Source organism: Ylistrum balloti, unplaced genomic scaffold, assembly GCF_031769215.1.
Source record: "Ylistrum balloti isolate Yb309-2 unplaced genomic scaffold, AGI_CSIRO_Ybal_v1 Utg369888, whole genome shotgun sequence".
Taxonomy (NCBI): domain Eukaryota; kingdom Metazoa; phylum Mollusca; class Bivalvia; order Pectinida; family Pectinidae; genus Ylistrum; species Ylistrum balloti.
This window is the reverse complement of record NW_026782022.1, coordinates 175,109-195,782: the sequence shown is the minus strand read 5'-3', so window position 1 is coordinate 195,782 and position 20,674 is coordinate 175,109. Positions and strand designations below refer to the sequence as shown.

Here is a 20,674-nt window from a genome sequence, read left to right as displayed (position 1 = left end):
ATAAGTATATATATGGCCTTGGTCAGAAAACTTACTATACGATTAACAATATTTTCATAATTAATCGACAAAAGTTGGAAAACATAGAATCGGACAAAAAAACACACACACGACCGTGAAAGGTCAGGTCACATTTTTCAAACACATCAGTCTTCTCAAGATGGTGATGACTTTAGAGATAAATATTCGACTTGTTGAAACCATCTTGCAAGAAATGACACGGGGCAGTCTGTAAGTCGTCACTTTAATTGCTGTATAGCCGCGTGTTAAACTTACTGTAGAGTCATTTAGTGTAATCTGCTATTGAAAACCATAGTTCGCAACATCGGTACACACAGTCAGGACAAAGATAGGCATCTCAGGACAGCACAATCCACTGTAAACGCTAAAACGATTGTGATTTATTGCTCAAATTTCCATTAGAGAGTGGAAGAATCTGGATTTTTTACAGGAAAAATACGGCACTTTCATATACTAATTACCCAGTAATATTACTACTATGATAATAGACAAATAATTATCTTGGTAAATAATCTATATTGTTTTCTTTTCGTCGGTATGATTACTTGTTCGTTTCTTTTTTTCTTTTGTATGTTTTTGTGTTCACTTTTTTTTGCCAGATATAAATTTAAAGGGATATTTAATTACCGAGATCTTTAGCGTTGTTGCTGAAATTATTTTGGCTATGACTGGGTTGGACAAACCAGAGACACAGTTCAATTCGCATTGTTGTGTGTAAATGAATAAATCTAGTTATGCGCATATACATAACACTTTTTTTCCAAAATGAATGAAGCACACGGCGTATACATTCCATTTTTATTGAAGATAATTATTCTCACGCAAGAACACATATTCCGATATAACATTAATAAAACATTTGTGATTTTTTTTAATCAGATGCTAATACGTTGGGCCTATATGTTGCGATCTGTTGCCATGTATTTCTTTGTAAATGCAATAACTGCCTTATGTAACAAATCTCAATGTAAAATCTGCGTTCTATTTTCATGGTGTGTCTAGTGCTTCTAAAGCGAGATAACTCGTGGTGGTTTGATAAAAAAAACATGTGGCTGGACTAAAAGCCTATTTTACTTTCTAATGATGACTCGTTCTACTGAGGGAAAATTCATGTTGTGGAGTGAATATCTTCGTAAATTTTATAAAAATTACTTAATGGAATTGTGTTAAAACGATTTCATTTTATTTAATAAAAACTTAAAATAAGCAGATGAAATAAAAAGAAATATCTGAGCAAACAAATCAAACTTGATCGTTAATAAATCTGTTTTGACAAAAGTTATGTCTTCCAACCAACTGGTAATATTTCCAATATAACACACGGCCTGTTATCCATGGTCTGGCACTGGCCAGTACAGTGTTTATTGACCACTTGATCCTTGAGGATCCTGCAGGGAAATGCTGATTAAAAAAAAAGAAAAATCTAATAACTTGTTATTCATCGTCAACTTGGATAAGTCGTAGAAAATGTTGTATTTCACATGAACTGGTTTCAAGAACATCACACATTTTCCTTGTGTATTTCGGGATAATCAACGCATAATGAGTGTTCTCCCGTCTTACAGCTTACTGTGTTTACAACAAAGTATCATAAACTGTCCTACTTTGCGTTTCGAATACGCATGCGTAGAGAGCACCTGTTAGCTGATTACGGGTTTGCTGTGCAGGAGGCCGCGGAGAGGACGGAAAAGGATATCAATTTGGATGAATCTATGAACGCGGAAAGAGATTTTTAAGACTTACAGTATAACCGTATCCATTGGTTACTGTACCACTATGATACAACATATGGAAAAGTCGGAATTTGACTCTCAATTACAAAGTAATACATCAAACTCGGAGCATGGCAGCAACTCCAGTCAGGGGGAAGGGAATGACGAAGGTGAGATACACAGTCGGAAATGTGCACAAAATATTTCACAGGTCATATAATCAGCCGGTGTTTTTAATGCAATGTAAATATTTTGGCTTTGTATGTGTGCTTGCATACAGAAATCAACAAATGATGAGCTGTCACGGATAAAATCGGGCAAAAACGTGTACTATGGCATGCCGGTTTGTGGAGCTTTGCACCGAATTTGTTGACATGTGGTTTAGTATTTGAGGCCCCCGAGAGGGTAATGAAGAGGAAATCTTGTCCACTGGCAACCCTCCCAGATGTTGCGTACATCATTGTCTACAATAGTAAATTAATACGTTGGGATGTCAAAAATATTAGTGTGATTTCTTACAAATCTTAATTAACAAGATTAAAATTATATATAGTATTACAGAAAAAATACTACCAGACTATGTCATGTGTTTAGCCCAGATATGAATATTCATAACATTATATCCATTTAAACAGAACATTACATTCATAAGTCTGTTTAACAGCTTGTTGTAAAGACAAGTTAGAAAGATCAAGTAAATTGAATGAATTAATAAGTAATTGTTGTCCAATTAAAATGCTGATGCTGTTTTGATGGGAGAGAAAATGTGCCATATCAAGAAAGTTGGCTGAAAAAATTGATTACTTAGTTTAATGAATTACTTTTTTCAATCAAAATTGTGTTAATACCAAACTTTACAGTACTCAATCTTTTTTAATTAACTTAAAAGGACTATCAAGATGATGTCATTTAATTTGAGGTTTAATGTCAATGATTTAAGCCTTCGAGGATCATTTTGGGTTAATAAAGAGGTACCATTGTAAATATCTACCATCCATAGTAACCAAATATTCCTGCATTACCAACAGCATCAAAAACATTTCTCAGAGTGGCATTGAGGCAATTTCATTTAATCCATATAACTTTTTTTAAATGGTAGCATCAAAATTAAATGGACAACTTTGAATGATACTTCTGACCTTTACAGTCTGTATTACAGAAACTTTTCAGTATATGCCTCAATACTGATTTGAAATACTTATTATGATTCCTACGTCATCTTAGTCTTCTCAAAAAAGGATGTTTTGGTATATTCATTTATATGATTACAAGCTTTACACTTCTGATATGTAAAAAGTGCTGACAATAAGTCTTTTGCAGATCTAAATCAAGTCCTCAGTTTATATGAGATTTTATGACAAGTCTTATCAGAAGCTTTTAATGTTTGTGGGTCAAAATGACAAGCAAATGATAACTTTGAGACAATCTAGTTCCATAAAATCTCCAATGAAATGAAAATTAAAAGAATTTAAGATACTTGTATCACAATGACAAGCATTTCTTTTTACCACAAAATTGAGAAAAGTTGCATTTTGTATGTTGTAATGTCTAAATATAAAGGACAAAATGGAATGGAGGCAGCCATTTTGTTTCGCCATTTAAATCTAATTTTTGACATAACATCATTGTCTATATCGTAATGTCATACACAATTTCTGACTGACACAGCCAATGAAAAATCCCTCGGGTTATATTACATTAATGACATATGGCAAAAGCAGTGATTTTCTTTGCTCTGTTGTAAAGCCCAGTTGGAAACCATATTATGTTCCCCAATTATGAAGACAAAAGCAGAAATATCATCCTTATGTTCAAGAAAATACTTTTTTATTATCCCGATTCGTGCAGGTACAAGCTGTTATAAAAAAACACTGAATATGTGATCATTCATACATGTATACAGTACACATATTTGTGTAAACGAAAACTGATTCACCCTCAAATATGTTGGATGATGGTGTTCAACTTCTGATTATTACAATTTTATTTTCACTTAATTAAACATGTAACCAACATTCTCAAAAAGAAAATAACAAATGTTGATTAGTATATCATACCAAAGGGAGATAACTAACCAACAACCAAATCTTGTAAGTCTCATCGGTCTTGTTTATACACCCTGATATTTACATTTGTACTTAAATATGCATTTATTTATTTGCGATATTTTCATCTCAAAGGTTTGATCAGTCTGACAAGAAAAAGCACAGGTGCATTAATTCAATGATGGCCAAAATATTGCTGAATACATATATATTAACACCTTCATGTATTTGTATACCAGATTTCAAATTGTTCTTGCTGTTACTATACTAGAATTTGATAACCAGTGAACCAGTAGGAAGGTTTGTTTAATTAATGTCTTCAGAGAGCTAAAACAAAACAAAAAATTGATACAAACAAAAACTTACTTGAAAATGAGTTTCCATGACCATATGTAGAGTTTCTCATTCCAGACTTATCAGATAAATATATGTCTGTGTATTGGATTGGAAAAGTACATAATGTATACACAGCTACAGGATGTCATAAGTTCACACACCTCAGATGACAAGTGTCGGTCAGTGCCCTGAAAGACTAAATAATTGTATAGAAACATCTATTTATGATCAGAACTGATAACTCTAGAAAGTATTTACGATATGAAAAATAAGATGTTAAAAATTCAGTTTCTACTGGCATAAAAAATTATTGTAACTAGAAAGCATATATGGTATAATGCAGTTCTTCTGATGTTGCCACAGGACATCATTAAAATAAGATTGGTTATGATGAATTACATGTCCTGAGGAATTATCCGATAATCTGTCTTAAACCAAACAGGAATGATATCTGGTGCCTTATAGTTTTACTCCGTGTTAAAATAGGCTCCAATTCATACATTTTAACCTCAGACTGCTTATAGAGACCACCTACACATAATGAATGTGAATGAAAGATCTACAGAACACTCCAGTCTGTGTAGTTAAACCTGTCTATAGAGACCTTCTATACATAATCAATGTTAATGAAAGATCTACAGAGTACTCCAGTCTATGTAGTTAAACCTGTCTATAGAGACCTTCTATACATAATCAATGTTAATGAAAGATCTACAGAGTACTCCAGTCTATGTAGTAAAACCTGCCTATAGAGACCACCTAAACATTTATAAGACTTGAAAAAGTTAGATCAATGTTAGTTTTTCTTTTTTCTATTTTTATTAATGATTGTATTATCAACACTTCATGTATCAAAAGTACAGGAAATGAAATAAGTATAAACATTTAATTATTTTACAACAATACCAATGGTAAAAGGTATAACTGTAGGAATAAACTCAAGTACCAAGGGAAAACTTGTGTGGTTGGGCAGGTGATCCCAGATCTTTGCTTGATAAAGGAATCAAACCTTGGTCACTTCAGTGAAAGACAAATGAATATTACATTTTCGTAATTTGACAAATGAACTTAACAATGCTTAGAAAATTAGTAGAATTCCAATAAACAATGGATACTGTGTCTGTTGTTAAAGGATGGTCAGTGTATGATAATTAAATGTTTTGTCTTTTATGTAAGGATATTAGAATTACTGGTAAAGTCAACGTTACAGGAAGCACAGCCTTACCCAAAGTGCTAGAGGCCCAATATTGGTTTCCTTACTGTCAGAAGTGTTAAATTAGATGAATATTTTACTGTTAAGCTGTATTTATGGGGTTATCTTTAGATATGTAGATTCTAAGTACATGGAAGTCTAAGTTTTTGCTTGTGGTAATTGCTGAAGATCCTCTTACCCAGGGTTTTTTCTTTGATTCAACCGTTTTTTATTAAGCATGGAAAATTTCCTTGGATTCTACAACCAACTTCAGAGATTATATACAAGTTGTGTATTTAATTTTGAACAAAGCATAGGTATGGTATGACAAAATTGAACGTTAAAACTTTATTTAAATAGATGTATGGTTATCACATGCCTATATATACAAAGACTTCATAACACATGCTTTTCAGTTTTCATTATAGAATTGTTAATGTATAATTGCAAAATATCAAATTTTGGTAACATTTTTGGATGCTGAAGTAATGGGTGTACATGAAAATTTATGAAATTGACATTTGACTTTTCTTAGGTGAACAGAAAGCTGTTTTCTAATATTCTCCCAGAATTTCAAATGGGAATAGATCTTGTTTCATGAGTATTATTGAAATTGCATTTAAGAAAGAAAAGATAAAAAAAACCTCTTCCTATGACCATTATTGTACATTTATAAATGCCTTGCCAGTGAAACAAGGAATCTTGTATAATGTTGCTTTATATTATCTGGCTAAGATCTGACGACAAGTGCTTTATATGAAAACAGTTCATATTTCTCCGAAGACAAGATGATTTAAGGAAAGGGGATATTTTGTAAAGTGAATACAAGGGCTGTTCTAGTTTCATTACTGGGGAATTTGTAGAGACGTTGGTATTGTGAGTGCTGTCCCAGCGGTGTAAAGTATACTGTACAATGTACGTCCTGACACCCATTAGAAAACATACACTACCAAACCTTTTTACAACATGTTGATTTTTTACTCGCTGTTGAAGTACCCTGTCATTTTAAATTCTGCTGTGACATGAAAAGCATATTTGAAAAAGAGGGGTCTTTTCATTGTATACTACAATAGCAAATGCAATTATCACCTGATGATTAAAATGGGTTTACCTCTACTTCTATACCTGTGCTAAAAGTACATTTCATTGATTTTGTGCCATCATTAAATGAAATGCAATAGTAAAACTATAATACTTGAATGTTTACTGTTGGGCTGATGATAACCTCATTGGAAGTGTACAGTACAGTGGTAAGATAGATTTTGTAAGAAAGTGATAATTGTATTTTTTTCCATTAAAACTTATGAAATTGTAATAAGATTTTAACAGTATTGTATGTGATAAATGAAGGCATTTATATCTTATTTCTATATCTTATATAAAAACAATGTTTGATTAATGTAAATTTATTCATATTCATTTAGAATTATAGATTTCAAAGTGGCAGATTTTTCAAATAATCATCCATATTGCTTTCTAAACCTACAATTGCTGTTTGTAATAAAATATGTTTGTCCTACCCATGTGGAGGCAAGTAAAAGTGGGCCCTGCAAAATCCAGGATGAATATATTGATGATTGAAATATAGATTTATGTACTGCATATTCTTAGCAAAAAGAACGATAAGATTGAAAATATTCTGTTTTTTCTCATTCTGTTTTCATTGATGAAAGATGATTTGAGATGTTATATTTAGGGGCTTGTTGTGATATAGGTTCAGAAGGGAAATGAGAAAGATACTTTTAAAGATTTGCTTTTTGCAGAATATATTACTCTGTATTTTTTAATTTTTGTTTTGTTTTGTTTTTTTTTTTTTTTTTTACTGGGTTTAATGTCTTCACAACAGCCAAGGTTGTCAAGAGGGTCCCCAAAAGTGAAAAATAACCAAAGAAAGAAACTGTCGAAGAACCAAGTGTTGTAACGGGGGTAGCAGATCTATTTTGATCCCTTTAATGTCCCCTTAGTAGAAGACAGGAAAGAAAACCTAAATTCTGCAGTGCCACTTTTAGTTGCCTCTAATGAATGTGCAGTGGAATGCAGCAAAACCCTATTCTTGCAGGCTCCCTGGTGTTCCCTAAACTGAAATCATCAGAAAAACCACCCCTGATCTGCAAGTGGTGTCCCACTATGAGGTGCCTTTTAAATCATGCAGTGCAATGCATCAGGGATATTCTTCTCTGTCTCCTGCCTGGGTCTCTGTTTATATTAAAATTGCCTGATGGACAACTGTGTATTTCAAATTCAAACTACATGCTATCCCTTAACGTATAATAACCTGCATGTTAATACAGAAATAATGTTCACTTCAGATCAGTTGTGCATGCACATGACAAGCTCCTACACACATGGTTTACTCTGCTACTGTCTATGTAAATATGTGATAGTTATATGTATGTAGTTTGAACCAGCTGATAGTGTCAGTCAGCTGCAGGTCCAATCGCTATAGCAAACATGCTCAAACTTATCAACTGATATACTGGATACAGGTGAATGCTTATTCAATTTTATAAGGAAAATAATTTTGTTGCAGTTTGATATTTTCTGACTTATAGAATCCAACTGAATTTCATCTTTTATGTGGTTTGTTCATTTCAAATAAGGCAAATATTTTTGTGTCATAATTAACCTTTCAGATAATATCTTCTCACATTTGTTTCATCTTAACAATTTATCAGCTTCCCCTTTGATCTTTTAAATCTTTATTTGTTTTATGATATTTATGGAAGTCAACCTCCAGGTCTTTCTATCTCGTTAGGCTATAAAATATGATTGGTTTTGATATAGCTATTGGTTTCATTAAAGATCCATCACTTTGCATTTTTTAAGATATGTGGATTGATTGAAAGAAGAAGATGAATATAACATTGTTAGCTTTGTGGAATAGGAAAATAATTTAAAACTTCATATACTCATGGCACATCGCTGTATTCGCAGATGTTGAAATTACTCATGCAATATTTTCTATATTCTCAGACAATAAAATGTCATGTAGCAATTATATGCAAAGATATAATGAGCATTTCATATGAAAGTTATGTTACTTTTAAAAATTATTTCAATAAAAGATTAAATGTGAACTTACTTTAATGATATAATAATCAATGTATACTTTGATATATCTTCAGAATTAAACTTAACTTTCAAACTGATTGATAGGAAAATATTTTATCAATTGTGATAGCATAGACACTTTATATTATGTAGAGATACATGAACATAATTTATTTCAAAATAGTTCTTAAGAGTTGCTTCCCTTGCACCATAGCTCTCCTTCGTTGAGTGACCTAATTATGCATCAAGAATAACTTCCATGTTGGCCAGGTTCATTGCCCTGCGATTTACTGTTGTTTCTCGATAACAATGAACAGAAGACTACACGAAATAGACAAAGACCGTAAGTTCTTCCAATCTTCTTCACAGAATTGTGTCGACGGAGTGATTATGTAACCAGTTTGTGTTTACATCCGATATATCAAATCCGTACCAAGTGTCAACATTCGTTGATGATTTTATCGGAATATTTAGACGGGGAAAAAACGTCTGCTTCTTCTTAAAATGTAATACATACACAGGATTTTACATGATGAATTTTGTGATTTATTTCGTCGAGCTGTGTCCTGATATTTGAATTTCACCAATCGTTGAATGAGATGCCTTTCCTGCCCAGCGTTTTCGGTGCTTTGGTTTGGCTATCTCATTCTGTCCGTCACTGCGTCAGACATTTCGGATTTAGGAGTGCCGTGCCGATCTGGGTTTATCAATCAAATCGAAATGGAATACCTAAATATTTACTGAATTCGTTACTTCTATTGACTATATTTTGTGAATTGTTCTATATTTTAGTTTATATGAAAAGGTCCAAGGTGTCTGCATGTATTATCACTAATTAAGATTAATGAATAATTAAGACTTCTTCATAAACGAGCTTCTTGAATTATTGTAATTTTCTTTTCCCGTTTTTTCGGTATATTGATGGTCAGACCTTTCAAGGTCCTCAGCATTCTTTTTTTTCTGTTGAAACTGCAGAATATTTTCTTTGTTTACATTGGTTGTCTAAAATGTTACATATTTTAATTTATTACTTTTTTCAGGGTAGTGAAATATAGGAATTTATCAATTTGGTTAAAGCATATATCATCTCTGCAGGGAATGAAATCTCTTATCATATCTAGTTATAATATAACTTTCATTGTTTTGCACCTAAGTGGAAAAAATGCATTGTCTTATTCATGAAATAGTTGTGATATTAAATGAGAAACCATTAAATGTCCTGTATTTAAGCAATAAAATTAATTGAATTGGGAGAGTTAAGTTTCTTAGGCTAATTGATTACAGTAGCAATTTCAGCACTTGCAGACCTGCACATGCAGTAATTTTGCTCACCTAAAATTACCTGGTATACGGCACCTCCAATTCCACCATTTTTACAGCGTAACTTAAATATTCCTTGCATCCATGGTGTGAAAACAAAGATTTATAAAACGGTTCAGAACATTGCACAGATTATAGATTATATCATTTATTGAAATGACTCCAATGAGTTAAGCACAATTAACATGTAGGATCACTGAATGCACAGACTTGTCAGTCCTGTACTGCATAATGTTGTAGCTGAGGGTTTTGGATGGTTGCCCTGTTCACAAAAGTACTGGTTCACATACAGTTTTGTTCTGAAGAAATGTAATATTATGACACTGCAGAGTTTGATAGGCTTCCAATGTTACACGACAAATTTGATTGTTGTGTGTGGTGCAGGTCTTTCAACTTTAATTTCTGAATTGAGAATATTGCAAGAAGGAAAGATATAACAAAAAACATGTTCAAGTAATTAGCAAATTATCATGATCAGTCATTGTTAATCTTTTGGTTTGAGTGCAACATTTTGTTCATTTAAATGTGATGTCATGATCATCATGTCTTATCAGGAGTGTTGTACTTTCCTAGCATTTTATTGCAACATCATTGAAAATCCTGTAGCTTGTGTGGGCTTTCCATTTTCTTTCATTTTTGCATAGGAAGTCCACTTTATTTTGAAACCGAGAAAGAAAATGCTGAAAATGGCCCATTGCTCTCAGATTCAAAGATTTTCATTCAAGTACAGCTATGTTTATGTTCAGGTTTCCACACCATCCATTCCAGATATAATGTTATACATGTATAGTATTTTGTCAATTTACAACATATAAGTTTATATGATATATAATTATGTACCATATTCATCATCTTAATATTTTGCATTAATGTGAACAAAGAAAGTATTGGTAAACCATGATAGAGTGCTTTACCAAATCTCAATGATAAACAAATTTAGACTATTCCTTTTCTACTACGTGGATACTTGCAAAAGTGGGCTGTTATTCTGAAGAAAATTATCTCTATAGAATGACAATGACAATTGATGTGTTGGTTAAATTTTTCAACCTTTATAAATCTTAATTGTGTGTACAATTATATTGATGTCCATCTTGTCTTGCTGACCATCAGCTCCTCATTATGTCCTATTATGTAACTAGATATGATAGTAACAAGAGTCACCAATGTTCTTTTAAATCAATAAACTTTAAAGAATTTAGAATCTACCTAGATAAATAAATAATCCTTTAAGATCTGGCTAAAAAGGTATATCATCTAGAGAGGTCTTCTAAAGCATTCAGATGATTTTTTTCTGCTTCTTTGTGGGTTTTTTTTCTTTCTTTTTGTTTTTAAGGAATTAATTGTATGCAAATCTCATTCGTTACCACTGTTAATGAATTTTTCTCTCTTTTTTTTTTATGTAAAACCTGTATATATCTCGATAAATTGTACAAAAAATGTCAGCCTACCTCCATATCTTGCAAACCCATGTATTTGGAAAGTTTGTGGTTGATAAGAAAAATAATCACAGATGATGATAAATAATGGAGAATTCTCTATCAAATGATTTTGATGACATCTATTATAATTGTTATATAATGTTTTTGTACTTCAGCTTCGACCTCAGTCAATGAGATGCAGTACCCTCCAGATGTTAAGTCTGGCTTCGATGAGCTGTGTCCAGTGTGTGGGGATAAGGTGTCTGGTTACCACTATGGTCTCCTTACTTGTGAAAGTTGTAAAGGTAAGTAATCAAGTCATTAAGAATTAGTATATGCATGTCTAGGATCATTTTTAATGTCAGGAGGTAGGGTGGGATTGTTAGGGAAGTGGGTGTCTGTAAATTGTAAATGGGAAACTATGGCCTGTGTTGTTGACCACTGCTGATCAAGCATGAGAGTCATAAAAATGTAAGTACACATCAACCATGTGAATGATCCTTAGGGCATGTTTACTCAAAACAATAGGGAACAAATTAGCATTGTTTAAGAAGTCACTGACCTATAAATGTACTGAATGATCGATAGACACACGGTTATGTAGACTCTAAGCATTGGTTGGATTACCCAAATTCATGACCATTTGACTGAAACACTATGATATCTTGTTATTTCTGAAGAAGTTTCAAACCATATTCATTGTGTTGACCAATATTACATTCTAAAATTTTAAAACTTTGGCAGTCTTGATGTTTATTATCCTTAAAGAAATTCAGAAATATACGATCCTTAAACTTTTCATTGGATAATAGTTACGCTTAGAAAATCTTGCCTGAATTTCAATTCATATGAGATTTATGAAATAAATGATAATTTTTTTCTAGATTCTTTACAAGATTAATATTCTTTATAAGAAATAGTTCACAATTTGAATACTTTTCCAAACATTCTTGAACAGCATTTTATTAGATACAAAATCTAAATTTGCAATGTGCTTATATCTTTCTGTGGTGACATTACAATTCATTGATACCATGAAGTTAGGAAACAACAATGGGAACCTTCAGCCAGTCACAGCTAATATATTAAAAATGTATGATCAGAAAGTATCAAATGGGTGCTATTACACTGCCAACAGACAGGGAGGATCTGAGAAGTTATGTGATAAATGTATGGTACAAAATATACCATGTGCAAATCAGTACTTGTATATTTTACAACAAACCAACAAATAATTTTTATTGATTTCAACATGTATGATAAACTGTCACAATAGGAAAATTGGACCTACAGACAGTACAATACAACCTGCATCATCTGTATATATACCTTCATGGAAAATGGGAATCTGGATGTATAATGTGACAAATATTTGCATTCCCTGAGCAAAAGATTAAATTATTTTGATTTTTATAGTCAAAATGTCTTACAGAAAGACAAACAGCATATGAAAGGACATCAAATTGCAGATGAAGTCAAACATCAATGTTTCGAAGTTCAAGGGACTCCCAAAAAAACTTTGATACATAAAGACTTTGAATCATTCATAGTGGGTTAAATTGATGTTTTCACGTTCATGTGTATAGTTGATGACGCATTATTTCTACCTGAATAAACACAACAAATACCATAACACAAGTTTAGATGAAAAGATGCATTTTTATCTTAAAACATTTTCATTCTTAAAAAATAAACACATAACATAAAATAGAAATCAACGAGAAAGTGACAATACATGCTTACTTTTTTTACATTCGTGCCTTCATGTCACACAGTATATGTATTTTACAGATTGCTCTTTAATGAAATGACACACAGCATTGAAGTAGTCTTCACATATTACAGTAATCAAATTGAGACTGATATACAAATGAATTTAAAAGAAAGCAAATTAATATCATAATGTATTCTATTCTGGAACGACTGCACTAACATCACACATCTTAGGATGTATACATAGAAATTACAAGTGTTTGTCAGTGTACTGATGACACCCAGTCTGAACCAATAGGATAATGCATGATTGACAGATAAATCACTGTTTTTCATGTTTTTATGCTTAAAACTGAAAAATGACACTTTGGGAATGAGTGAAATCATCATACAAGTGAAAGTATTTCCTTCGATGTTTTTCTCCATTCCACAAATTAGACCTAACTATATGCAATTACTTAAATGGCAGCATTGAACATTACACAATGTCCAATTATCTTTGATTAAATATCATGGCTTGCAAACTTTGTCCAGTCATTAATTAACTTCATAACACAGAGCTGATGATAGTGGGCTATCGTAATCCTAATTTCAGGTAATTCTCTTTGTTGAAATGTGTGAAATTTTGCCACGAGGCGAAAATACCTGTACAATGCTGTACAGCACAGGTAGAAGTTTTGGTTTGATTCATGAGTTATCAATGACCGTGATATCAAAGCATATGGTCCGTGGGAAAACTTCAATACATCAAAAAATTTAATTTATAACATTGATTCATAGATCGAGGGGTAAGTTAGTAGTAATATATAGAAATGAAATATGGGACTGAACAAAAAAATTTGATACAACGGGAAGTTTGAATCATTGAAGTTGGATTCATGAAAGTTGACTGTAGCTATATATATATAACTATATCATTTGATAAAGCACATCTGATCAATATGATGCTCATGGACAGTCATTAGTCCAGAAACCTCTTCCCAGCCACAATCATAATCTTTTAATCAAAAAGAAATGTGTGTGCTAATGTGATGGTTAGTGTGAAAGGTGGTTATCATTGATTTATAGAGGTTAAGATGGTGCAGTGCCTGTATATGTATAAAAGGCTTTTGTCAAGTGAGCTGGTTATACCATACTCACTAAAATTAGTTTACTTCTTTCCATGATTTATATACCACCTTTTTCACACTGTATTGTTCAAAGTGATAATATTGAAGCAAATTAAAATCTCCGTCCAGTTATACCCAGTAGTTGTAAAAACTGAAGTCTGAATTCCTTTTCCCATGCTCCAGATACATAATAAAATACATGTTTTTAATGTATCGTGTAAGACCATTTCCCAAAATACTTTCAGAGAAAAGAAACAAATTCTTAATTGGAATATTTTGAACACATAATGATTACATAAGGTGTATGATCATTTGCTGATTATAAAGTACTTGCATCGAATAGGTATGGATTTGGAGATGGTTTAACACTGATCCTACTGTCACAACTTCTGTGTATATATTATGTACAATGACATATAGAGGGGGTAGCATTAGGATAAGCAGTCCAATAGAATGATGAGATATGATTTATTAACACCTGTCAATTACTGTATGCACCGGTGTATGGAAAGCTTCATTGTGGTAATTAGTTATGTGGATAATTTATGAAGGAACTTTCCATTAATCGGACCTTCAAAGGCGGTATTGCCCTGGTGGGCTAATAATCCACCTTTTATGGGACTTTTCATGTAATTTTGTGACAGATATGTAATAAGACAAAGTATTGATTTTTTTTATTTTTCCTTTTTTCGAAGTATGCACAGTGTACTGATGTAGAAGTATTCTTTCAAGCATCAGAAAATGGCATTTATAGACTCCAGTTTTACAAACTAACACAATTAAAACAGCTTTTTCTAGTGGACCTTAATTTGCATTGGTGAATTTGATCAAATCTCATATAATTAGAAGATATACTTTTGACTGCGAAAATATAAAATATATATAATTGTGTACATGTATATCAGACTGCCATGTCAATAGTAATTATGATGCACTGTTGTGGTAGGCTTGATATCAGAAAATATTTTGAAATTCTCTACTGGAAATTGTTCATTAGTTTTCATATAAAGCAACTGCTATACTTAATCCCCTCTCTCCATCCTTGATTTGTCACTAGTTAGATGTATATGGTTAAAATTGGTTGTAGGGGTATGGTTAAAGTTGGTATGTCAGACAAGCAAAACAAAGAATTATTTCATAAACCATACAAAAAGGCTTGATATTTATAAAACATGAAATTATGATGCACTACTGATAGCATAATACATTGTAGTTGTTATATTTTTGTTGCAGGATTCTTCAAAAGAACAGTACAGAACAAGAAAGTGTATTCATGTGTAGATAACAGAAGCTGCCACATAGATAAAAGTCAGAGGAAACGATGTCCTTTCTGTAGATTTCAAAAATGTTTGAGTGTTGGAATGAAGCTAGAGGGTAAGTGTTTTATATAGCTGTAACATACAGATCTTGAAGAAGCGGAAATAAAAAAAACTACTGATGGCATTCAAAAGCTATAATATAAACATAAAAAGGAGATTAAAAAAGTAATTGGCGAAACTTATTGTGTTAAATAAACTTAACTCACATTTATTTTCGCTTGTTCATCAGAATTACCTTTGTAATGGGATTTTCAAAAAAGACAACTTGGTTGAAACATGGCAATATGTGCTGCAAACTTGACGTCTTCTAGATAAATGCAGCCATTGTTTTAAATTATTTAGAAGTCTCTTGTCAGCTCCATCCCTTGTGATGGAAGTAAATTAAAAGGAGACAATACAGACATTAAAATTTGATATTGCATTCTCACAGCTTGGTGAAGCAGAGCTGATGAATAATTGATTATAGAGACAGTGGTGTAGAAAGCTTCGTATAATTGTGATCATTACATAATTTAATGGTGGTGCTGTAGCAGTATTGGTGTCAAAATGATAAAGCCGTATATTGGGTTTGATGACTTGTTTAAAGGGAAGCATTCTCAAGGAAGTTTGCTTGGTTAAATTTCAAACTCCACTGAACTCCCATGAACTTCAGATTTTAACATAGAATTAGATTATAAGTTAATTTTTGTTTTACACATTTTGTATGATATCGTTAACAGAATAGTAATGATTTAACTAAAGAAGTGTATACTGTCTTGGTTTTGATACCAATTTGTCCACACTGACTTAGCAGCATGTATGCAGGAGTCAAGAAATTTCTTTTTTTTTTTCAGTTTCATTATTTCGTGAAATATCACACTTTTTCTGTAATTTTTCTTGTAGCGGTGAGACAGGATAGGATGCGAGGAGGAAGGAACAAGTTTGGCCCAATGTACAAGCGTGACAGAGCACTTAAACAACAGGTGGCCAGGCAACAGCACCATCTTATGGCATCTTGTGGAATGCACCTAATGAATGGAATGGCTCCTCTCCCTCCCTCCTCTGAAGACATTAAACCTGACCCTGCAATCCTCCAACAAATGGCTGCCAGTATCAATGCAAACATGGGGAGTTATGGGATGAACCACTCCCCTCTTTCTGGCATGCCCTCCCCTGCTATGCCTGACTCGCCCCCTACAGATCTGAGTCGGGTGTCTGGCATGTCCCAGCATTCCCCAGTGTCCTCGCCCCCTGGTCACTACTCCTCCCTGTCGCAGCAGACCTACCCCTCCATGATGACAGCATTAAGGAACAACTATAGTCCATCACAGCATCATTCTCAGCACCACCCCCACTCCCATCACCAGCCCATCCACCCTCCCCATCACCATCAGCACCACCACTCACAACAACCCCACCACCACCACCAGATGTCACCGATGGCTGCAGCGCCACCTATCGTGCCAATTGTGCCTCAATTGATTATAGACATGAAAGCAAATTTGACTGACGAAAATGAAATATGTCAGAAACTCTTCTCATTTGTGCAAACTCAGTATGGTCATGAGGATGTAGTCAACCAGCCACTCAAACTATTGCAAATGATATGCAAGCTGTCTGACCAGTTGTTATTCCTCATGGTAGAGTGGGCAAGGACGTCAGTGTATTTCAAGGAATTCAAGGTGAGAACTTCACATTGTTAAACCTGCCAGTACTTATCACCAGACGACTTTCTAGGCAAGATCCAATAATAAATCCAATTTGACATTGGCTTACCTAAGTAAACTTAACTCTTAAAGCTGTTTACCTGATAATTTGTGGAAATTGTTCAAATTACTTAACCAAGCTTGATAGTCCAAAGGGTTTATCCTTGCTGTCAAAACCAGTTGTTTTCCCTTTACTTTCAATAAATGATGAAATTTGTTTAGCATTGATGTAATGGAAGCATTCTCTTGCTATTTGTTACCAATCACGTGTGATGCATCATTACAGGTTGAAGATCAGATGAAAATGTTACAACACAGCTGGAGTGAGATCCTCATACTCGACTTGGTTCATCGGCTAGTTCGGGAAATATGGTCAGGGGAGGTAACTCTAGTAAGTTATCTTTTCAAAATTTGAAAGATTGCATGTCATGTAATTGAAATATAACTGAAAATTTTGTCTATATAGGTCTGTAATTTACTGTTTGAAGAAAACTTTAAATAAAATAATATTATCCTCTAGATGGTGAGTTTAACATGGAAAGATGACCCGTGTGATAGATGGGAATTTCTAAAAAGATAACCAGTTGGAAGTTTTAGTGGGATTTTATTGGCATGTCCTATATTCCTTTTTACTTTAAGGTAGAAAATATTGTGTTGAGATGGTAAACAGGTTATAGAAAGAAAAAGAATTACACTATAACAATGTACTATAGGTTATTTGGCTATACTTAGTTGAACACTTTGTCGAAGATAAACAAGCAGCGGTGCTAGTACACTTCACACTGGTTGTTTGTCATCTTCTGGTTGTGTAATGAGAACTTTCATTCTTTTGACATAACCAACCTGAAGAAAATGTTCCCAAATGATCCTTGAGATGATTCCTATTAAGAAAAACAATTTCTTTTTACAGGAAAGTGGACAGAAGATTGCTCTGGATTGTCTGGATAAGCTTGGTCTGGCAGATGCTAAAGATCGAATTCGGGACCTCATTCGCAAGATGAGAGACCTAAAAATAGACATTAACGAATACCTGTGCCTAAAGTACCTTATACTTTTAAATCCAGGTATGTCTTCCATAAATATTGAATGTACCTGGAAAATATATATAACTGACATCAATTGGAATTGAATTTGGTTAGAATTAAAAGTTGAAATATATGCTGTTTTTATCTTTGAAGAGCAGAGCCATAGTATTAAGTGTTCTTTACTCTTTGTCAGTGATAGTGCAGTTACAGTGAAAGTTGGCAGAATTGAAATGCTTTTGTCAGTGCCTGTAGTGACATAGACCACATTGACCTGTGTTTTTGCAATCAAATTGTTGTGCAATTTTGAAGTATAATACTACCGATCATTGATTCCATTTTAATTTGTCCTTCAGATGTGCCAGGTCTCGAGAATCGTCACCATGTGGAACAGTGCCAAGAAAGGGTCAATGCAGCATTGATGGAATACTGTGTAAACTTCTATCCAAGTGTCAAGGATAAATTTGGACAGGTGTTGCTTCGGTTACCGGAAGTGCGACTTATCAGTATTCGTGCAGAAGAATTCCTGTACTTTAAACATTTAAACGGAGAGCTTCCGGAACAGACACTTTTAATAGAAATGTTACACTCCAAGAAAAAATGATTTCTCCTGTGTTTAGGCTAGATGTCTACATGTGGAATTGTTTATGTATATCAAGATTTTTACCTTTAGTCATATGATAATTAACATTGTTTGTGATGTCAGAATATGTGTTTGTACTGCAGCATTGTGTACTAGTATGTTTTGTAAATACTGGCACCAATAGTTCTACTAGTGTTGATAACTATAGACTCGAAATGAGGTCAGTATTCAACTTTCTTACCCCAGTTACAAACCATGTCAATGTCAGACTGAGGTCAGATCTACTGCAGTTTTCAGAGGTTCAAGTGCTTGTGGTTCTAGTGACAAAATCCATGGTTGATTAATTTATTTGTATGTGAAAATTAACACATAATCAAAACCTTATGATCAATAGAGAGAGTGCTAATCTTTGTTCAAAGATAATATATATGTTATTGACTATTATTTATTTATTGACATTTCATGTGTCACTTTTTTTTAATGATAATCTTCATCTAAACCTCCCCACATTCATCAAATATCCTAGAATATAATTGTCTTTTAAATAATCTTGACTTGACAGAAACTTTTTTTTCAGTACTTAATTCAGATTTTTTTCTAAATAAACACAAGTTAGGATGTCCTGAAAATAAAATAGATAATATGCATATTAAATGATAACAATTCTTTATTTCTTAGGTTCAAACATTTCTTTGAAGAAATAAAATTGACTTTGATTACAGTTATGAGAAACTGGAAGGTATTGCTTATTGCTGAAACTGCTGAATGGCATTTATATTTTTAAGTGCTTATGCTGCTGACATGTTTATCCAGAAGTTTTCACTGTAACTGTTTATTGTATTATAGCATTTGAAATGCTGAAATTTTCTTCCATTTATTTCTACTGACCTGTAAGTCTTTGTAACTTATGCATCCCCTTTTTGTTTTCATTTTTTTTATCATCAGTCTGAAATGTCTAAAATTCCTCACATTTTTGGACTGTCATCTTAACAAATGGATTTTCTTAATTGCCATCCAGTCAGTATAAATTATTCTATATTGCATTTTAATGTGTTTTTTCATGAGGAAGATCTATAAATTGTTATTGGCAACATCTACAAGTTGTTATGATAAAGTTTGCATATAGGATATGCATTTTTCTGATTTTGTTTGGAAATTGCAGTTAGATGGTGTCCGTTATATTTGTATTTATTAATGGGTTATTGCCCTGTCTTCAACGGGGGCACAAGCCAAAGGGTGCATATATATTACACATCAGGGAGAGACGGTTATCAAAAATAAAACCTGGCCCCTATCTGTCCCCTCTGTAAACCTTTACTGTCAGGTAGAATATATATAGTGTAGTGACTAGGGGACTCCTGGGGCCAGGTACATACCCAGGTAATAGCAATATAGACGATAAGATTTTAGAGTTGACAGCAACTGTATAACACAGGTTACTGATTTAATTAAACATGGTACATACATCGACAAAATATGAAGGTATTCAATTATTTGTTGAAACCTCCATGTTATAGGGCAAATTGTGATGTAGATAATTAAGGATGTTTGAATTTTGAATATATATGTCTAGTTTTTTTTAATCTCATTTAAAAAGGATGGAATATGTTTTATTTGTGAAATACTGTGAGAAAGTTAAAGTAAGAATTTTTAAAAGGTTTAAATGATGCATGTTGGAAAATGTATTGTTGACAGTGCTGTTTTGATTGTGCTTTTTCATTGAAAGTTAATTGTATGTGTAGTGTTGATATTTCTATTGTGGATATGAGTAATTTTCTGTGTACTTGATATTTGCAAACTCTATATTTCGGATGGATTAAATTGAATGTATTGACGTCAGATTTCACTGTTTCTTCAACACTAGGTGTTGCTTGCACTATGTTTGATAGTCAGGATAACAAAGTATGGAATAGACAGCATCACAGATCGTCAATATTGTTACAAAAAACATTCCAAATTGAATAGAAAAATCATGTTAATTACTTATTACTTTTTTTTTTATTTATTGTATTTCTTTTTACCTAGGAATAAGAGATAAGTTTATGCAACTTTATTTTAATTATATAGAATGTGAATTCATGTATTTTCCAAAATTATGCACTTTTGCAGTCCTCTTTTTAAGAAACTGCAATTTTAAATTCTAGT

General features: G+C 32.8%; 1 protein-coding gene across 1 annotated transcript; it reads left to right on the top strand.

Annotated features, from left to right (window-relative positions):
• The first annotated feature begins 1,701 nt into the window (after positions 1–1,701).
• Positions 1,702–19,158, top strand: LOC132546377 (nuclear receptor subfamily 5 group A member 2-like). Its single transcript, XM_060210092.1, has 7 exons — positions 1,702–1,903; positions 11,275–11,403; positions 15,154–15,294; positions 16,122–16,900; positions 17,211–17,315; positions 17,835–17,988; positions 18,303–19,158. The coding sequence occupies exons 1-7, from the start codon at positions 1,798–1,800 to the stop codon at positions 18,548–18,550; spliced, it is 1,662 nt and encodes a 553-aa protein (XP_060066075.1). The 5' UTR covers positions 1,702–1,797; the 3' UTR covers positions 18,551–19,158.
• The last annotated feature ends 1,516 nt before the right edge of the window (positions 19,159–20,674 follow it).

Coding starts and splice junctions, on each gene's coding strand:
- LOC132546377 (XM_060210092.1), top strand. CDS start 1,798: ATGATACAACATATGGAAAAGTCGGAATTTGACTCTCAATTACAAAGT. Junction 1,904..11,274: donor GGGGGAAGGGAATGACGAAG/GTGAGATACACA, acceptor TTTGTACTTCAG/CTTCGACCTCAGTCAATGAG. Junction 11,404..15,153: donor TACTTGTGAAAGTTGTAAAG/GTAAGTAATCAA, acceptor TTTTTGTTGCAG/GATTCTTCAAAAGAACAGTA.